The following is an 18595-nucleotide window of genomic DNA, read 5'->3' as shown; positions in this document are numbered from 1 at the left end:
CCAAGTACCCAATTTCTCACAAAAATCTAACACCATCAATGTCAACTAAGGATACACATACAATCATACTTGTTGTTAAGAAACAGCAGCAGGCACGAGAAATGCAATTTTTTAGAGTAGAATGACAAATAAACACCAACCTGCATCCCCATCACTGAAGCAACTAACAGCCATACCGCCATAGCATTTCGCATGGCCAGTGCAGTTCACATATGCAAACCGAGCAGCATGTTGAAGTTGCCAGTATTTGCTAGAGACTTTACCAATGTGGTTTCACTTGAGTGAACAAGCTCGCCAGGTCAGGATACGCCCATGTGGGGTACACTGTCGACAATGTCGGCAAACAGTAATTGCAGGGTGATGGCCGTGACGACCGTGGAACAAGCCATGACGCGAGGAAATCGGTTGGCAATGAGGGCCTGCATTATGAAGAGAAAGTGATTAGACCCACACTAGTAACTTATCAAGCAAATAAAAAATTAATCGGGAACCTTTCTTTAAAAAATGCAGAGAATCGGCTGACGAAACCTGTCTGCAACATCCTATGAAAGCTGTGCCAGGACTGACAGAAAGCTACGTAACAATTCAGCTGTAAAAAAACACAGCAGTGAGGGAACTTAGTTATTGCAGAGATGAAACTTGTGAAGCGTTATTGAGCTGAATGATTGGCCTCTTACTCATTATTGATGGCAAAAAATCAACATTTCGCGCTTACTTATGGCCTAGTTTCAGTTCTTCAGCTTAAACATATTCAGTCTACCTAGTTATTTTCAGAGTGGCAATGTTCGCTGCGTTATTTAATACAAACGATGCACAAAAAAGTTTTTAGCAGTTGAAAATTGCCATATAATCTGGTGCTTACCAAACAAATGGCATTCACAGTGTAGTATTTCCTTGTCACTCCTCATCAGCTGCACTGGTGGCAAAATGAAATGATGTTCTGCTGCTCATTTTCTTCTTTCGGCACATGCATATGTACCTGAAACAAACTAAAAAGATTACCCAGAGCATAAAAATAAAATTATCAGCTTGTTTTTGGTATGCCACAGTATGCAGCAGAGTTATAATTAAGGAGCAGATGTTAAAAAGTTCAAAAAGATGGGCCGGTTTATAATTAAAATATAGACTCATACCTAACAAAGCAAAATATAGCAAAAAAATCATAAACGTTTCGCCTAATATGCAGCTGGCATTCTTTGTTTGCCCTGGCACCGAATGAGCGGAGGTTACACAGTTTGCTGCTTTTCTCGTATGTAGCTTTGTATGCAGCCGCAGTTGTCGCACGCCAACTTGTGACACTAATGAATCACGACTCGAGCGAATTTCTCTTGCCCCACTTTTCTTCCCGAGCTAGCGTTGGACTATCACTTAAGTCGAAGGCATGTCCCGTCATCGAGCAGTGTTTGACGAGTTTTGACTTTTAATGCATGGCATGGGTGTCTTTTGCAATGTCTCCTTTATGCTCTTTAAGCTCTGTCGGTTGCTTCCTGCCTGTTTCACTCATGCATGTGGTGTCGCATACATCACTGATCAGCACGTTCAGTCATATAGGTGGAAACCGTGGTTGGTGAATTGTAACGAAGCCATTATCTGAGCAGGTTTATCATCCACCCCCAGACACACACGCAAAAGAGAACAAGGAGTGTGCCGCGAGAAAACACAAAACGCATTGCTTCTGTATCTGACGTTGAAGGTTTTTCAGATTCTGTTTAAAAAGCACTTTGTCAACTGGGAATTATAACAATTTTCAAGCATCATTGTACCTTGCTAAAAATGCTCTCTGCGCCCAAAGACAGCACCCCTGGAAATGAACAAAACAGGGTTGTTTACAAGTTCCTGTGCGGTGGCCGCGACACCACTTATATTGGCAAAACTAGCAGGAATCGGTCAACGAGTTTTAATGAACACAAAGAAGACATCACAAAAACCACGCATTCTCAGACAAAACTCATCAAACACTGCTTGAAAATCGGCCATGTCTTCGACTTCCGCATTTGGATGACGCTGGATCGGTGACAAAAGAGAGGGAAGAGAAAGCTTTCTGAGTTGTGAGTAGACCACCATGACCAGCCAGCGTGCAACAACAATCACGGCCTCCATCTGGTTGAGTAGAGATGAGACAATTAGTGAATTTGGTCTCCTCCACACATTTGGTGTCAGTGCACACTGAGGATGCCACTAACTTCGGAGGCGAGAGGTCTGCGTAGATTTGTTATATTTTGTTGTGTAAAATCGGAGTACATAGAATAAACACTAAGGAGCAGAGTTTTATTTCCATGTTAATTTGGATTATGTTCAAATATTTCCAGAGAAAAAAATGTTTATTCAAACAAAAACAAATATTTACAGACAAGCTTTCCATTTTTGCGTACATAATTCCCTCCTGAGGCAAAATAAACATTGATACTCAGCATTCATGCCATGCGTTGACTACCAATCATCTACCATCCCATAATTATGATTTCGCCAGCAAACTGTTTCCTTGGAAATTGTTGTCCATGCAACTATTCTATTTGGCTACATCACCTTTGTCAATTCAAGAAGTGACACAGCTGACTACCAAATTTTTGGTTAGTAATTAGCTCAACGAGCGCGGCTCGCTCTATCAGATTGCTCCTTCTAAATTTAAAGAATCAAAACAAGCTTGACAAAATTTCATGCATTTTATAAATTTCCCAAATTTTTAAAATAGGACAAACTTTGTTTTTTGATCTACACATTGTCGTATAAGATTAAAAATTTATGTCCTTCCTCGTCATGAAGACACTGTATCAGTGACTTCGAAGAGGCATTTCCTTGAATATCAAGTTAAGCTGCAAATTCACAACAAAACAAGGCTAACTCACGTACAATGCCTAGCTTTCATCATACATCTATCAACTATGTTAGCAACATTTTGCCTCGTGCAAAGCAACAGAATACCTGCATTTTACGACCTTTTGTTCACAACAAACCGTCTCTGTGACACTCAAATTACTCTAATATGCATCACTCTATATTGCCTCTGTCGGAAATTAAAGTACACTGAGCAAAAAGAGGAAAAACAAAAGACGAAAGCATCGAAATTCCACTTGAGAGTAGCTTCTGTACCGATAAGCCATTTACTTTCAGTGTTTCTGAAGATCTTCCTGTATTTATTTAAACATTGCTAGCAGCCCGCAGCTGCACACCATTCTTTATGAGGCCGCACCTTGATGGGCATGATGTCAGACGTCCCTGCGGCATATGTAAGATTGCTGTCCTGCTACTTCTTTTTCTCTACCTATGCTTTAAATTGTGCACTCTTACTTCAAACAGGAGTGCTTAGATGGCCCCATTTTCGGGGCTTTACTTTCCAGCCCTTGGCTTTGTACATAGCCGGTGCTATTCATATTCGTTCTGGAAACCCTACAGGGGGAATGTAGTGAGTTGAGAGACACGAGCAATAGCTGGCGAGGTTTGCGAACCCGTTTCACGGGATGTTAATTGACACCTCCTCTACTTGATCACGTGGCCACTAGATATGGCAGTTTGTGAAAAACACCAGAGCAGTTGACACGTGCTCCGGCGTCCCCTTTAAGAGTTGACTCCTCTGCAATTATACTCCGGGTGTTGCGCATGGCCCGCTTGATACTTATGTCGCTACATACAGAAGCTACCCGGAAAACTATCTTTTGCTACTTTCTGATTATCATTACACAAAACCACCTTTTCATGCCTTGAAGTGAGTGAAAAAATGGTGATTTTATGGGCATGAAAGGTGGAGCCTCAAGCATTGTAAACGGATGTATCGGTTGCCTCTTTTTGTTTCTCACATAGCTGCTTGAAACCTTCAAGAATATGAATGGGAATTGGGGCGACATCGGTCATGATGTGGTGCAAGCGTGGTGAGCTGATAGAGGGAAAGATGAGGTCAAGCAGCGCAACATTCATACTCAGAGGGTGGTCTCACACTTACATACACGAACGCTGCGCTCAGATTTATTGAAACATACGATAGTCGATTATTTCAGCTATAAAACGAGTTCCGCTGGCACCGTAATAAATAGGTAAGACATATGAAAATTGCACCTGCTGAACAAGGAACAACGAACCTATTGATATCATTTTCACGCCAATTTTTAATTCAAAAAGTGGGTATTTATTTATTATGCCTTAGGCAGTGTTCAACTCAGTTTGAAAGGTTAATAATATTCACGCGCTCCTGCAAAGTAAACAACCCAGTGCACAAGTTCCTGAAATTTCAGAGGCTTTATCAAGCACGAAAAGTACCTGGCGATGTCTACACAAGTCCCAAAGAAAATCATAGGTAGACTTCATAGATCACCAATTTTTTGAAATCATGACGTCATCAAGTGACATTGCCGCTTGGTCTAAATTGGGCAGATCCCCGAGAAACTGGCAAACCACATAAAATTCAGAAAGGTTCTGGCGAGGGAATACAGAGGACCGAGAAGCAAAAAAGGATGGCTGCTTCGGCGTTCAAATCTTCGAGGACAAACGCATATGACATCTTGGAAGTCTTCTTGGGACAGAAATTTCACACCCCACCTGCACACATACTGGGTTTTCATGAATGTGACGGTAGACTTGTCAAAACTTGATCAGTTTGTGTACACTGTACTGCAGATATTTTCATTCCAGTTTTAGAACAGCAGCACAGTGGTGTGGTATACGAAGTGATCACACCAAACGATTGCTTCATTATTGCTCACCTATGTGAGTACTCATAGCACTGGCATGTGATATGGTTGTCACGAAAACTCACGCACAGTATTTTTTTCAAGGTTCCAAATCTTTTGTTTCAAACGTAAAATTGCTTCCTCCTCCCACCCACTTTGTTCTTTTACCATCTTGAGTGTCTGGACAGCACGCTAGCTGATTGGGACCCCTGGCTTAGCAAGTGTAAGCTGCAAAATCAGTCCGGCTATTGCATTTGTCATTTGGGAGGTGCAGGCGAATAGGCGGCTGACACATTTGTGGCTGCACCCAGTGAGCACTCGAAGTTCATTGGAGAAATGCGCTTGAGTGCGTCTACGTTTTCTGTGAACCTCTCATTTTCGAGGTGTCTATTGTGGCCGATGATGAGAAAAAATGCGTGATGTCTCACTATAGTCAGTGAAGTCTAGGTGCCTAGAAAGTAAGATATAACATGACCTACATGAGTGAACAGATTATTTGCCAAAGCTTAGCTTTGGTAGAGGTAAATGGTGACCGTCTTGTTTATTTCGTGCAGTTCAAGCTTTATTCCTGCTACTTTTCTGCTAGACCAGTCACTGCCCACTATAACAAGCAAATGGCATTAATGTTCGAGGACACAATTATCATTCGCAATACATGCGTTACCGTAATTTGAGAGTAAGTATTACGCTAGCAAACACAATTTTTATCAAGAATTTGTCATACTGAAATTATTGCTTCCATACTTCAGAAGGCGCCAAGACACTGGACGTTTGTTTTGCTGCGCGTTGCTGGGAATGCTATAGAGTTCACGCAGCCATTCGCACTTTTTAATGCAGTCATGAAAATATGGCTCAATAACTCACAATTTATAATATAGTTACTGCGCACTTGCCAGTTTGTTTTCCACCAACTTGCCCGCAAGCTATCCCCAAACTTGTGATTGGGCTTTTCAAGGCTGAAAAGCGCTTCTATGAAGGTCACCGAAATCTAAACTGGGGGACCGTAGCCTCTGAAGTTATCCGCCATGCACTGGTGAAAAAATCAATGTTCGGCTCATTTTAATTGATTCTGCATGACTTTTGCATTGCTTTACTTGCTACATTTTTAAACCTTGAATTATGCTTTATGAAGATGCTCAGGAAACTTCATTTGGTTATGTTGAACTGTTTTGCCTCACTTCCAATGCAACAGAGGCTTGTACAGCAAAAGCACTGGTCTTTGCTCGCACTGTTTTGAGTGCTATGCAAAACCACTTCAGACTAGGCGACAATACGAGCTGTCACTAGAAAGTGGAGAATGTAAGCTTTCCAATACAATACAATTCACATCAATAGGCTCAGCGTAGAACGCAAGCAAACAGTGAATGAAATGCAGAGCGGGGCTGCCGGAGTGGGACCACTACCTAATAAATCATTTTGTTGGGCTACTTTGTGCATAATTACTTAACTCCGAAAAGATACATACCATCGGGGAAAAAATTGAGGACAGAACAGAGAAGACGTCATTCGCAACTAACTTTATTCTCGGAAAAGCAGCGATATATATAAGCGTAGCAACCTTGCGCACGCACTTTGCCTGATATGCTAGTCAAAAAAGACGCGATAAGATTGGCAACAAAGGAATTATGACAAAAAGCCACTGAAAAAGATTCTGAAGAATCTAATTTTCCACCACGCAGAGCAACAGATATAATACTACCATGCGTATATCTCTTCTTTTTAATGTAGTAGGCTTCCATAATTTTGCGTGCTAAAGTGTCATTGCTCTTTCCAAGGAAGGATACACTGAAAACCCCAGCCTTACACTTCCAGCAACCACAATGCGCAGGTAAATGTGCCGGTGAATAAAGGACAAAATTGGGGAGCAAGAAATTCCTGTGAAAAAAAAACTCTCAGCATATTTGCCAGCACATTGTGGTTTCTGCAAATGTGAGGCTAGGTTTTTCAGTGTATCCGTCCTTGGAAAGAGTAATGATACCTTGGCACGTGAAAAAATGGAAGCATTCTACATTAAAAAGAAGGAAGATACGCATGTTAGTGTTACATTTGTTGCTCTGCATGGTGAGGAATGTTCGTTAATAGGATCTTTTTTGTTTGGTGGCTTTTTGTCACCATTCTTTTGTTCTCCCTCTTGTTGCATGTTTTCGACTAGCATGTGAGGCAATGTTCCCACGCATGGTTGCAACGCTTATATATTTCGCTGATTTTCCAAAAATAAAGTTAATTGCGAGTGACTTCTTTTCTGTTTTGTCTTCAATTTTTTTCTCCGATGGTAAGCTTTCTTGCGTATTTCGGTAAGCACTGTGTTATTTTCAAATAATAAAACCCTTGCAACAAAAAACTTTTTCCTGTTCACCTCTATATCTAGTTACAACAAGTGTAAGCTGAACACAGAAAAAATACAAGAAATAAAAGCATCAAACCATGCACCATAATAAAAATATTCGGATAAGCGAAACAAAAAGATGCAGCCTAACTGCTCGCATTCCTAAATTCCCCCGTAAGAGAATGCTATTTATCTCAAAGGTGCAACAATAGCATGCGCACACATGCGTCAGTTGACCTTGCAATCTCCTTCACCTCTATTATATCTCTGACCCTTTGACCTGGACTTACTACAAGAAACACATTGTCTTCAAAAATGGGCCTAACTCATCAAACCACGCAAGGATTCCGAAAAACCTTTAAACTGCTGTTTATAGACTGCAATGGTGCTCACAGAGTGTATCATAAAGGAAGGTTCCTGTCTGAGCCACTGACCTTACTGCAGGTCACAAAAAAGGAGCATTTGAGGACCTCAATTATCTTTCATAGACACAGCCTGAGCCCTCACACAAAATATTTGCATAGCACTTTTTTTGCACTAGGTAGTTAACAACACACTCATCGTGGATGGAACAGTTAGTTACCTAGAAAGAGGCTTTACAGTGTTCAGTCACGATTTAGGATTCATAGGGCGCTAAACAAGTGAGGTGGGACGTAACGTGATTTTCATGCGAACATGGCTGGCTACAGGAACACAAAACTGCATGGACGTGCTCACTGCACAGACAACTTTCTTCAATGAAAGCTTTCTGGGTGTGGCGATAATTGCCTCTGAGATGCAAATATTGACAAGCTTGCTGCCGTGATACGCTTCCCTAGGCCAGAAAATCAGAAACACCTTCGAAGTTTCCTGAGCCTGGCGTCCTACTTCCGCCCCTTCATTAGCCATTTTGCTGCCATCGCATCGCCACTGCATAGGCTGCTGACATCCGGATCAACTTTCGCTTGGAACGACGACTGCGAGCGTGCCTTTCAAGCCCTCAAGCATGCTTTAATATCCAGCCCTGTTCTGTGTCATTTCGACGAGAACGCACCTACATGTCTCCACACCGACGCGAGTGGCCAAGGCATTGGCGCAGTTCTTCTACAGCGGGATGCCACTTCACGGGAAAAAGTTATTGCGTATGCTAGTCGTGCTCTTACGTCTGCTGCACAAAACTACTCCATAACTGAGCAGGTGTGCCCTGCTGTCGTTTGGGCCATACAAACATTTCGACCATATCTTTGCGGACGCAACTTCACAGTTATTACAGACCATCACGCCTTGTGCTGGCTATCGTCACTGAAAAACTTGTCTGGTTGCCTCGGTCGTTGGGTGCTCCGCCTACAAGAGTACAATTTTGACGTCATCTATAAGTCTGGCTAAAGACACCAAGATGCAGACGCTCTCTCTCGCTGCCCCCCTCCACTGTCACCATCGAGAAAGTCAAGTGAATGCTCGTCTGGTGGGCAATACACAGCGTCACCCCTCCCATTATCACAACTTGCGGTTATCGACACGCGAGCTTCAAATCGCTGCACCGAGTTCGCCACACGCCAGCGTGATGATCCATATTGCAATAGCATTATTCAACGTCTAAATGGTATATCACCTACTCCTAATGCTAGATTGCGCCGACAACTTCGACAATTTAAGCTCGATAACAATGTGCTCCATCGTTACGTCAACACAACTGATGGACACCGCTGGGTTCCAGTACTTCCGCGTTCTACACGTCAACATGTCCTCGAAGCCTTTCACGACGACCCATGTGCAAGCCACTTGGAATTTCACAAAACACAAAGCCGCATCATGAAACGTTTCTTCTGGCCTGGCATCTCTACTTTTGTGGCCAAGTAAGTTGCATCTTGCCATCTCTGTCAACGGCGGAAGCGACCAACTTCGTCTCCTGCTGGCCTTCTGCAACCCATCCCGTGTCCCGAGACACCTCTCGCCATCGTTGGCATAGACCTACTGGGATCTCTCCACAACAAGCCAGCAGGTAATCGTTGGATTGCGACTGCTGTGATTACCTGACACGGTATGCAGAGACTGCTGCACTACGCACAAGTTGTGCTTCAGATGTCGCAGACTTCTTTCTCAACGCCATTGTATTGCGTCACAGTGTACCTCGCGTTCTCCTGAGTGATCGCGGCAAGACGTTCCTGTCCACCATAATCGAAACCCTGCTCATAACCTGTGGTACAGTACATAAGACGACGTCAGCCTACCACCCCCAAACTAATGGGCTGATAGAGAGATTTCATCGGACACTAACAGACATGCTATCCATGCACATCGCATCCAACCACGACAACTGGGATACAATTTTGCCTTTTGTGACGTTCGCCCATAACACCGCTGTTCTAAGAACGACTGGCTACTCGGCTGTCTACCTCGTGTACGGCCGTACACCGACATTCACCATCGATGTCTCCTTCCTAAATGTGCCAACTGACGCCTCGGCAACCGTATCAGAGCAGTTCATCACAAGGCTCGAGGAATGTCGGCAACGGGCTCGCCTTAGTACAGAAGCCAATCAGCACGATCGCAAGCAACGCTACGACAGCTCTCATCGCGACGTCTTCTTCAGTCCGGGGCATGAAGTGTTGCTTTGGACGCCCATTCGTACTCAAGGATTATGCAATAAATTTAAGTCACGCTTCATTGGACCCTATACAATCAACGAACAAACGTCACCAGTGACCTACCGTGTCACTCCCAGCGACCTTTCTTCGGATCGTCGCTGTCGTGGTTCGGAGATTGTCCACGTATCGCGTCTGAAGCCATTCGTTCAACGTTCTGTTTCCGTCTAAGACGCGTCCGGGCTGGCCGCTCAAGCGTGGGGGGGGAAATAAGTGTGAGCATTATTTAGGCGCGTCATCTTGTCATATGTACATACTCATCATCATCAGTCTGACCTGTGTTGTGGGGCAGACGCTCGGCAAGTAAAAGAAGTGTCCGCAGCAAAACATTGCCTTACAATATGCATGACCCATAAAATTCGCAGCCGAAGCAAGAACATCAGCCTTTGTGCTCCCATGCAAGTATGCCCTCTCTTCATTTGAAGAAGTCTGCTAGGAGAGCACTTGCAAGGGTTGTGGAAGCCAACACAAACTTATCACGTAGAAGGCAGTGGGTTGTTTAGACAGAAACCAAAGGGGTCTTCTGCTAATAATGGTATGACAAGCACTCTACAGTTGATTTCAAGTGTGTTACAGCATATATAACTGTTTGATATTATGCAGACAACGACTGTGCCGCCGCATATCTATCCCACAAGTTAACTCGCATGAGAAGGCTGCTCCGAGTGAATGCAATCGGAGGTGCAAAAGATACATAGATGCAGCGCCATGTTCCAGCTGAAACTTAATACAAAGCGGTGCAGATGTATATACAGTCCTTCATTGAGAACAATCAGCCCTTGAAAAATATAGGAGATGTTATTAGTAGCTTCTTGACTATAGAACAGCAATTATTATAAAAACGTTCAGAAATTAAGGTGGACCAACACACAACATTGCACAGGCAAAGACTGAGCCTACAACGTTTGGATAATGCATTCGATGCGCTTATCAATTGAGCTAAAGCAGCGGCTGTTCTCTTGTCGACACTATCGAGTGCTTCCGAGCACATAAACCTAAAAGTGTTAGTGGGCACGTTTCATAGCACGTGATCTTTTTATGTGTTAGTAGTTGACAATAAGCCCTCCTACACTACCTAAAGGCACTAGGTCTAAATGAACGAGACCCTCGCTATGAATGAACACAAGGAAAATTTAGGGGCTCATTTTTCTTTCTTAACAAGATTGTGTTCACCATGTGTTTGAAACATGTTACACACTTCTGACTGTGACCAGAGCTGCAACTTTTTTAGTTCATTCAAGAGGTGGATCTGCACAGGCAAGAAACTACACTGCCGATACTTCAACTCTTTCTCCCTACCTCCTTGAGTCTGCGAGAGACACTTTACATGCAATGTAAACAGTTGCCTTATTTCTTTCTTTGACCTTCGATGTGGTCAGCCACTCCTCTTCACGGCTAGGATCTATCATATACGTAAACAAACTCACAGCTACCAACAAGAACGCATCTTGAGTCATACCCGCAATCTTAAAGTGCGATGTTAACTCGAAAAATACATTATCCACTTTGTTTGAAATGAGTCGATTGACACACTGCATTCTGCAAAGACAAGTGTATGTTCCGCCTTTTAGCGACTTTTGAATACCGCGTCACAAAATCAGCAATGGCTTCCAAGCACAAGGTTAATACCACCAATATGAGTGTTATTCTCTGAGAAACCAAATTAAGTCCAAGAATGTATTCGTGCCTCATTCAAGAAGCAGCTACGCTATTTCAAGAAGTAGGAGCACATCCTAAGCAAGCTTCTGAGTGGGCACAACATACTACTCCCAGCCTATTGATTCTGCCTAGTGAAACACCAAAAAACTAACAACAAATCAGGAGGATCTTACAGCACTAGAAGTCATAACCTTTCATTATTATTTTTCTTCGAGCATAGGCCAAGTAAAAGTAATTAAAATCTATAAAATGAATAACCAAATATAAACAGCCTGCTAGCGCAAAGGATCTACTGTTCTGCGTCAAGGATGCTATCGAATTTTTTTGAGCAGTATTCTTCCATGAAAAGTGTTGAGTGTCACTGGCAGGTGTTTGGAAGAGTTTTTCATGCTGTTACTTGAGTCTACCTTTCATAACTAGGTCATAAAAGTGTATTTGTAATGACTGCGTATTAGTATTTAATCGAGCACTTTATCAATTTTTAGAGACCTGCAATTAAGCAGTATTTAGAGAAACATTATTAACAGATTGCTAGGTTTCAGTGCTGTAATATCTTCTGATATGTGGATAATGTTTTACTGTTCATTTTTGTATAATTTGTGGACTGCAAGTAGGTTGTCAAGCCCAGTATGAAGGTTTTGCAGCACAAGCTCAAGCATCTTGTGGCAACGCATGAGATTTCCGAACGTTTCACAATCGAATCCCTGCGCTTAACACAGCTTTTTACAATGTGGTGCACAAGTTGGCGGTATAAGTCTCGTCCATGGAAGCCACTGCTGCCTTACTCATTGGGGCACACAAAAAGGGCCAAGAGGGTGGCCATTCACAGGGCCTTGCAGAGTGCTCTCTGTGGATCACTTTAGCGCAAGGTGGTAGAAGCAATTTCCAAGTGTCTGGACTTCATATTGCAGGTTCATCTCAAGACAAGTTGCCTCTAGTCAAGGATTTGCTTAGGCATGCGAGGTATCCTGGGCGTAAAAATGAGCTGCAGACCATTTGAAGGACTGCAAAAAAGAAGACGTCTGTTCCAGCTAGCATGCACAGTGTTTCTCACAAACTCTACTAGGAAATGGGGAGAAAGTGCTGGAGTTGAAGTAGTGGTTATGGCACCTGAAACTTTCTGACTTACGCAAATTTATCAATGAGATAAAAGGAAGGAAACACTGCCACAATCATCACAGGCAGAAGCATGTAACCTGTGTTAAAGGCATCATGTACACAATCACTGACATGTAGCAGGAGCTACATGGGTCATATGGGACGCTGTCTTATGAATGGACACCATGAAACCTTTGTAGCATACAAACAACAGTGAAAAGGTACTTCCGAATCTATAGGTAAAATTGTAGATGTCTTTTAAGATAGCGTAGTACTTTCAAGTAGTCTTTATCAGGGAGTCATTCCACTCTGTTAAATTTTAAACCTTAAGGTATTCAGGGTATGGTCAACATTTGAGTGGTTAGTATTCAAGTGTCGAGATTGGTTTTAAAATAATTAACAAAGTTGCATTTCATTTATTGATTTTTTCAGGTATTCGAAAGTGGTTAAAGCAAATGAATAGATTTGCCGCACGTCACCACGTTGATAGAGATATGCTTTACAGGCTGCGGTTGTTTCAACCGCCATAATGAAATCATATTTCCTCACAGACTAGTAAGAGTAAAATTATATGAATGCCATTAAACGAAACAACTTGCACAAATATAGTAAAGCTGACATGATCCAAACGCAGAATGCCATAACAGACGCGACGGAAGAGATTATAGCAAAACTGTTGACCTGGGGAAACAAGGTGTAGCCGTTGTTTAAACGAATAAGGGGCTGCCACTCATTAAAGAGCCAATTTGTTGTAGACACAATCACACAGAGCAGCCTAACAATGATTCTGAAAAAAGAATTGTTGGTTTCACTTTTTAGTTTATTTAGTGCATACATCCTCTACACCGCATAAATCGAGATATTGACAATAAAGGTACGCGAAAATGACACATTTAGGATTTTGGTTGCATAAAGTGTATTGCATCGGTGTCACATGAGCACTTTGGCTTGTCAGAAGGGTTGATTTGGAAGGGTGGCAGTTTGGGCTAGTCCGTGTAACATGACGATAGTTATAGGGCGAGAACAGAACGACGACAGGTCTGATTTCGTGATCGCGATTAACAATGATCCTTGCTAAGCGGTGCAAATTAATCTGGATCGAGTTTGCTCGAAACGTGAGTCAAACCGCGATTCGGGAGCCAAAGCACGATCAAAAGTGCCCGTGTGACACCGGCAGTGAACGTTACTTACGTAACAATTAGTGCGACGAAACATGCGATGGCAAAAAGGACTACAAAAGAGAAGACTGCAAACCTCACTACTTACCCGATCATGCAGCGTGAGTTGTGGTCAGGTGGAAGCTGTTGCCGCCGCCGAACGCCTTGCTTGGTTGTAAAAGGACAGGAGCGGGCACCGCAGAACACAACGCCGATAAGTGCAGCCACGCAGACTCAATATAAACTAAAATTTCACATTGTTAACTACTGATGAAGACACCACAGCAAAACCTTCCAGTTTTTTAGCGCGAAATGCCATCACGTGACTATAACAGCCCATGATGCAAGGTGGGACCCAATGTTGATAATGTATAGGCTCCGAAAAAAATAAAGCCAGTGCCAATAATAAAGACTATTGCTTGTTTTATAACTGGGTAATTTTAGATATTCTTCGTGCAGATCGTAATATTATTTTTATTCATGACTACATTTCAGTTGAGCTGTACAAGTCATAGCGTTGTCCTATGGATATTTTAGTGCGTACAGTAATTTGGTGCTTTGAAAACAACTTTTGTGTCACTTTTTTATGCTGCCTTACCTGTCTTTTTTTTACTGTTACAAAACCACTTTAAATATGAAGTTGAAATCAGAGCTTGTGCACTTTTATTTTGACTCACTATTATCGTCATCGTCATCGTAACGCAGTAGTACGGGGCATCTTATTTTTATGTCTTCTCGCTCTGCATTCTCAGCGAAAGGCGTCAAGATAGGGTGGCTTAGTCAAGCGTGAGGAGTCATTCAAGTGTGACCGATAACGACAACCTTTAGTGAAAAAAGCAGAGTACATTTACGCAACAGCTAATTATCATCAGTGAGCGCACTTGGTGCGGGTCTTCCTACACAAAAAAACGTCCACAGCAGAGACATCTGAGCGCGTAAGTGCATGATTGGCTATTTGTGGGCGAACTGGATGCTGTTCAAACAGTGATTTTATCATTATTTCACTGTTGCAAGTCAAGAAAGTGCATCTATCGAACGGATGGTGATACTCCGACTTTGCGTAGATGGCGGACCTGTTGCCCTTATCTACAACAGTTTAGATTTCGGTCCTCCGTTTGAGGTGATTCCCCAACTAGAAATGAACACTTCATGCACACTCTACGCTGACAAGCAACAAAGTGTATACTCGCTGCCCCATTCGCTGCCTAAAGCGGCAAGCTACATAACGTCTCGTCTCTTCCCCCACTGCCTCAATCCTAGAAGTGCATGAATGTAACAATGAGCAGCAGCATGACAGGATTATCCGACAACAGACCTCCCCAGGTATGAATCACCATTTGTGCGAACTAGCGGATTTGTCCACAATTGTCATGTACAGAGCTCGCCGAATTCACTAAGCAGTGTCAGCTCGCACACGACTTCCAGCTCAAATCAGCCTCAGTCTAATTTAATAGTTGACAGTTTCATAAATGCAGCTAAGCCTCCGTTGTGTTGCGACCAACTAGAAAAACACTGCAGTTGACCAAATTGAAATTGCTCCAGCCACTGTTCAAATAGAGCCCGACGTTTCGAGACCGACTCGGTCCCTTCCTCAGGGGTGACTGTCTTGGTCATGGAAGTGTCGTCGCGTCGTATTCTCTCACCACGGCTCCGGCTTTCCCTTTCCACCACGTTTCGGAGACCGTGAACGTACACCGAAGGCATTGTTCCCAGCGAGCGGTTCACGTTGGCAGGCGTATGCTGAATGTGCCAAGACTCGAGCAAGAGCCTCTTTCCCAAATTCCGTTCTGTTTCAATAACAGAAGCGCCGTCTAAGTCAATTTTATGGTCGTGCTTCTCGCAGTGCTCCGCCAGAGCGCTACGTTGCACCTCCATCTTCCTGACGTCGTTCTTGTGTTGGCGCATTCTTTCCGGGAAACACTTGCTCTCGCCTATGTAGCTGGCTGGACACCCAGAACACGACACTTTGTAGACAACGCCCGGGTGTAGCTCCCTCGGAGGTCGGTCTTTCGGCCGCGGTAGCAAGCGAGCGAGCGTCGAAACAGGTTTATGGATTACCGTGACCCCGGCTTTTCCTAGGACCCTCGAGAGCTGTTCACTTATGCCTGGCACATATGGAATGGCGACGCGGTTGTTTGGCGTCTTCGTTTCTCTCGTGTGCGCTGGTGTGGCCATGGCGGAAAGGGGGTCGGGCGGTGTGTCGCTTGCAGGTTTCTTTCCGCGGTGCGGTGGTTGTCGTCTCGACAAACGGCGTGACGCCCGGCGGGTGAACGCTTCTGTGTAGCCATTCCTTCGTAGCTCGGCGACAATCCTCTTTTCTTCTTTCTTCCTTTCACCTTCCGACGTGCAGATTACTCGTGCACGTGAAAGGAGTGCCGAAACCACTGAAGCTTTGTGGGCAGTTGGATGACAGGACGCAAAATGCAAATACCTGCCGGTGTGAGTTGGCTTTCTATACACCGAAAAGGTCATGCGCTCGCCTTGTCGTCTGACAAAAACATCGAGAAACGGAAGCGCCCCGTCTCGCTCTCGTTCCACCGTGAACTGTATCGCTTGGTCGATGGAGTTTAGATGTTCGAGGAAGCTGTCTACTGCTGCCTTCTTTATTATGCAAAAACAGTCATCCACGTACCTCAAAAATATTTTCGGCCTGTCAATAAAGGAGCCCAGTGCCGTCTCTTCTATGTGTTCCATTGTGAGGTTCGCAGCCGTAACGGAGATCGCCGCTCCTATCGCGGTCCCGCTGGCTTGTCTGTAGAAGCTCCCGTTGACGCTGAAATACGTCCCCTTGAGGCAATATTCCAGTAGGCGACACAGTTCGTCGACGCCCAGGCAGGTTCTTTCATCCAAGAGCTCATCTTGGTTCAACGCTGCTCGTGCGCTAGATACCGCTAGTGCTACGGGCACACTGGTGAACAGGGATACGACGTCGAACGAGACGAAGCACTCATCGCTGCTCACGGTCACATCTCTCATGCGCTCCAAGAACTGGCTGGCGTCGCGTATGTGGGTTGGTGTTTGCCCCACAAGCGGCGCGAGAGTCCGGTGGAGATACTTGGACAGCGCCCGGAGTGGAGATGTTGTAAAATCCAGAATAGTACGGAGCGGAACTGTGGGCTTGTGGGTCTTGGGAAGCCCGTAGAATCCTGGTGCAGAGCCGTTCCGGCAGATGAGCTGGAGGTATGTGTTTCTCGCCTTCGGGTGCGCTTTAAAGGTATCCGCCAGGAGCTTGTTCATTTCCCTTTGGACACTTGGTGTGGGGTCCTTCATCAGCTTTTCGTAGGACGGACTGTCCAGCAGGTCTCGCACTTTGTCGTTGTATGCCTCCCTGTCGAGCAGGACCATTGCGTTCCCTTTGTCGGCCGGGAGGATGACAACCTTATCATCATTTCGGAGCGCATGGATCGCCTTACACTCCTCTCTCGACAGGTTGTGCTCACGGCGCTTTCCTATTTTTGATAGTACGCCGATAGCCTTGAGACGCACGTTCTCCCGAATGCCGCTGTCGAGTCGCCTTATGCCTTCCTCCGTAGCCGCGATGATCTTCGGCAGTGACGGACGTGTCGTGGTCGTGTTGAAGTTGTGTCCCTTTGCCAGCACGCTGTGCTCTGTCAGGGAGAGTTGTTTGGAGGACAGATTGACGACGAAATTCTCGTTGTCAGGACTGTAGTGGTGTTTTTCTCCTTGAAGCGTCACAAGCTTACTTTTGTGGGTCGCTTGTTGTTTCTGCGCTGTTGTTGCAGCCACATTTCGTGCGAACTCCTCCAGTGACGGAAAGATGTCGGGCAGTCGATGTTGAAGTTCCCGTCGTAGAAAGAACAGGTCTAATTCCATCTTCTTGATGACGCTGTGGCACTCATGGATTCGGGCATTTACTTGCCGCCGTTCAGCTTGTGCGATGATCTTGTTGCCCTCCGCCGTGTGCACCAGGCGCTTGAGCTGAAGGCTTCGTGGTATCACGTTCCTCTCCCGACAGGTCCTCGTGAAGTCGAGATGGTTGCGGTAGGTCGTGACGCCGCGTGCTACGTTCACGTACCGCTTTGCGAGGAGCGCTGCTTCCTGACCGAAGTCACTGTGTAACGACTTTAACGTAAACATTTTGACAGCAATCTGTCTGGCTGGGTAGAAAAGTTTAGAAAATTGAAATTGCTCCAGCCACAGTTCAAATAGAGCCCGACGTTTCGAGACCGACTCGGTCCCTTCTTCAGGGGGTGACTGTCTTGGTCATGGAAGTGTCGTCGCGTCGTGTTCTCTCACCACGGCTCCGGCTTTCCCTTTCCACCACGTTTCGGAGACCGTGAACGTACACCGAAGGCATTGTTCCCAGCGAGCGGTTCACGTTGGCAGGCGTATGCTGAATGTGCCAAGACTCGAGCAAGAGCCTCTTTCTCAAATTCCGTTCTGTTTCAATAACAGAAGCGCCGTCTAAGTCAATTTTACGGTCGTGCTTCTCGCAGTGCTCCGCCAGAGCGCTACGTTGCACCTCCATCTTCCTGACGTCGTTCTTGTGTTGGCGCATTCTTTCCGGGAAACAATTGCTCTCGCCTATGTAGCTGGCTGGACACCCAGAACACGACACTTTGTAGACAACGCCCGGGTGTAGCTCCTTCGGAGGTCGGTCTTTCGGCCGCGGTAGCAAGCGAGTGAGCGTCGAAACAGGTTTATGGATTACCGTGACCCCGGCTTTTCCTAGGACCCTCGAGAGCTGTTCACTTATGCCCGGCACATATGGAATGGCGACGCGGTTGTTTGGCGTCTTCGTTTCTCTCGTGTGCGGTGGTGTGGCCAGGGCGGAAAGGGGGTTGGGTGGTGTGTCGCTTGCAGGTGTCTTTCCGCGGTGCGGAGGTTGTCGTCTCGACAAACGGCGTGCCGCCCGGCGGATGAACGCTTCTGTGTAGCCATTCCTTCGTAGCTCGGCGACAATCCTCTTTTCTTCTTTCTTCCTCTCACCTTCCGACGTGCAGATTACTCGTGCACGTGAAAGGAGTGCCGAAACCACTGAAGCTTTGTGGGCAGTTGGATGACAGGACGCAAAATGCAAATACCTGCCGGTGTGAGTTGGCTTTCTAT

General features: G+C 45.0%; 1 protein-coding gene across 1 annotated transcript; it reads right to left on the bottom strand.

Annotated features, from left to right (window-relative positions):
• Nucleotides 1-299: 299 nt before the first annotated feature.
• On the bottom strand, nt 300-17623 carry LOC142791990 (uncharacterized). The gene is made up of 2 exons (XM_075885590.1): nt 16553-17623; nt 300-419 (listed from the first exon to the last, which is right to left on the bottom strand). Exons 1-2 carry the CDS (start codon nt 17621-17623, stop codon nt 300-302), a joined length of 1191 nt encoding a protein of 396 aa, XP_075741705.1.
• Between the last annotated feature and the right edge of the window lie 972 nt (nt 17624-18595).

Source organism: Rhipicephalus microplus, chromosome 2 (genome assembly GCF_043290135.1).
Source record: "Rhipicephalus microplus isolate Deutch F79 chromosome 2, USDA_Rmic, whole genome shotgun sequence".
Classification (NCBI taxonomy): Eukaryota; Metazoa; Arthropoda; class Arachnida; order Ixodida; family Ixodidae; genus Rhipicephalus; species Rhipicephalus microplus.
Note: the sequence above shows the minus strand (reverse complement) of the source record. Positions and strands in the feature narration are given on the sequence as shown.

What these genes read in the sequence shown, in the direction of transcription:
- LOC142791990 (XM_075885590.1), bottom strand. Translation starts at nt 17,623, where the DNA reads ATGTTTACGTTAAAGTCGTTACACAGTGACTTCGGTCAGGAAGCAGCG. An exon ending in ACCGGACTCTCGCGCCGCTT is followed by an intron (nt 420 to 16,552) that starts GTGGGGCAAACA and finishes TTCATAATGCAG; the next exon opens with GCCCTCATTGCCAACCGATT.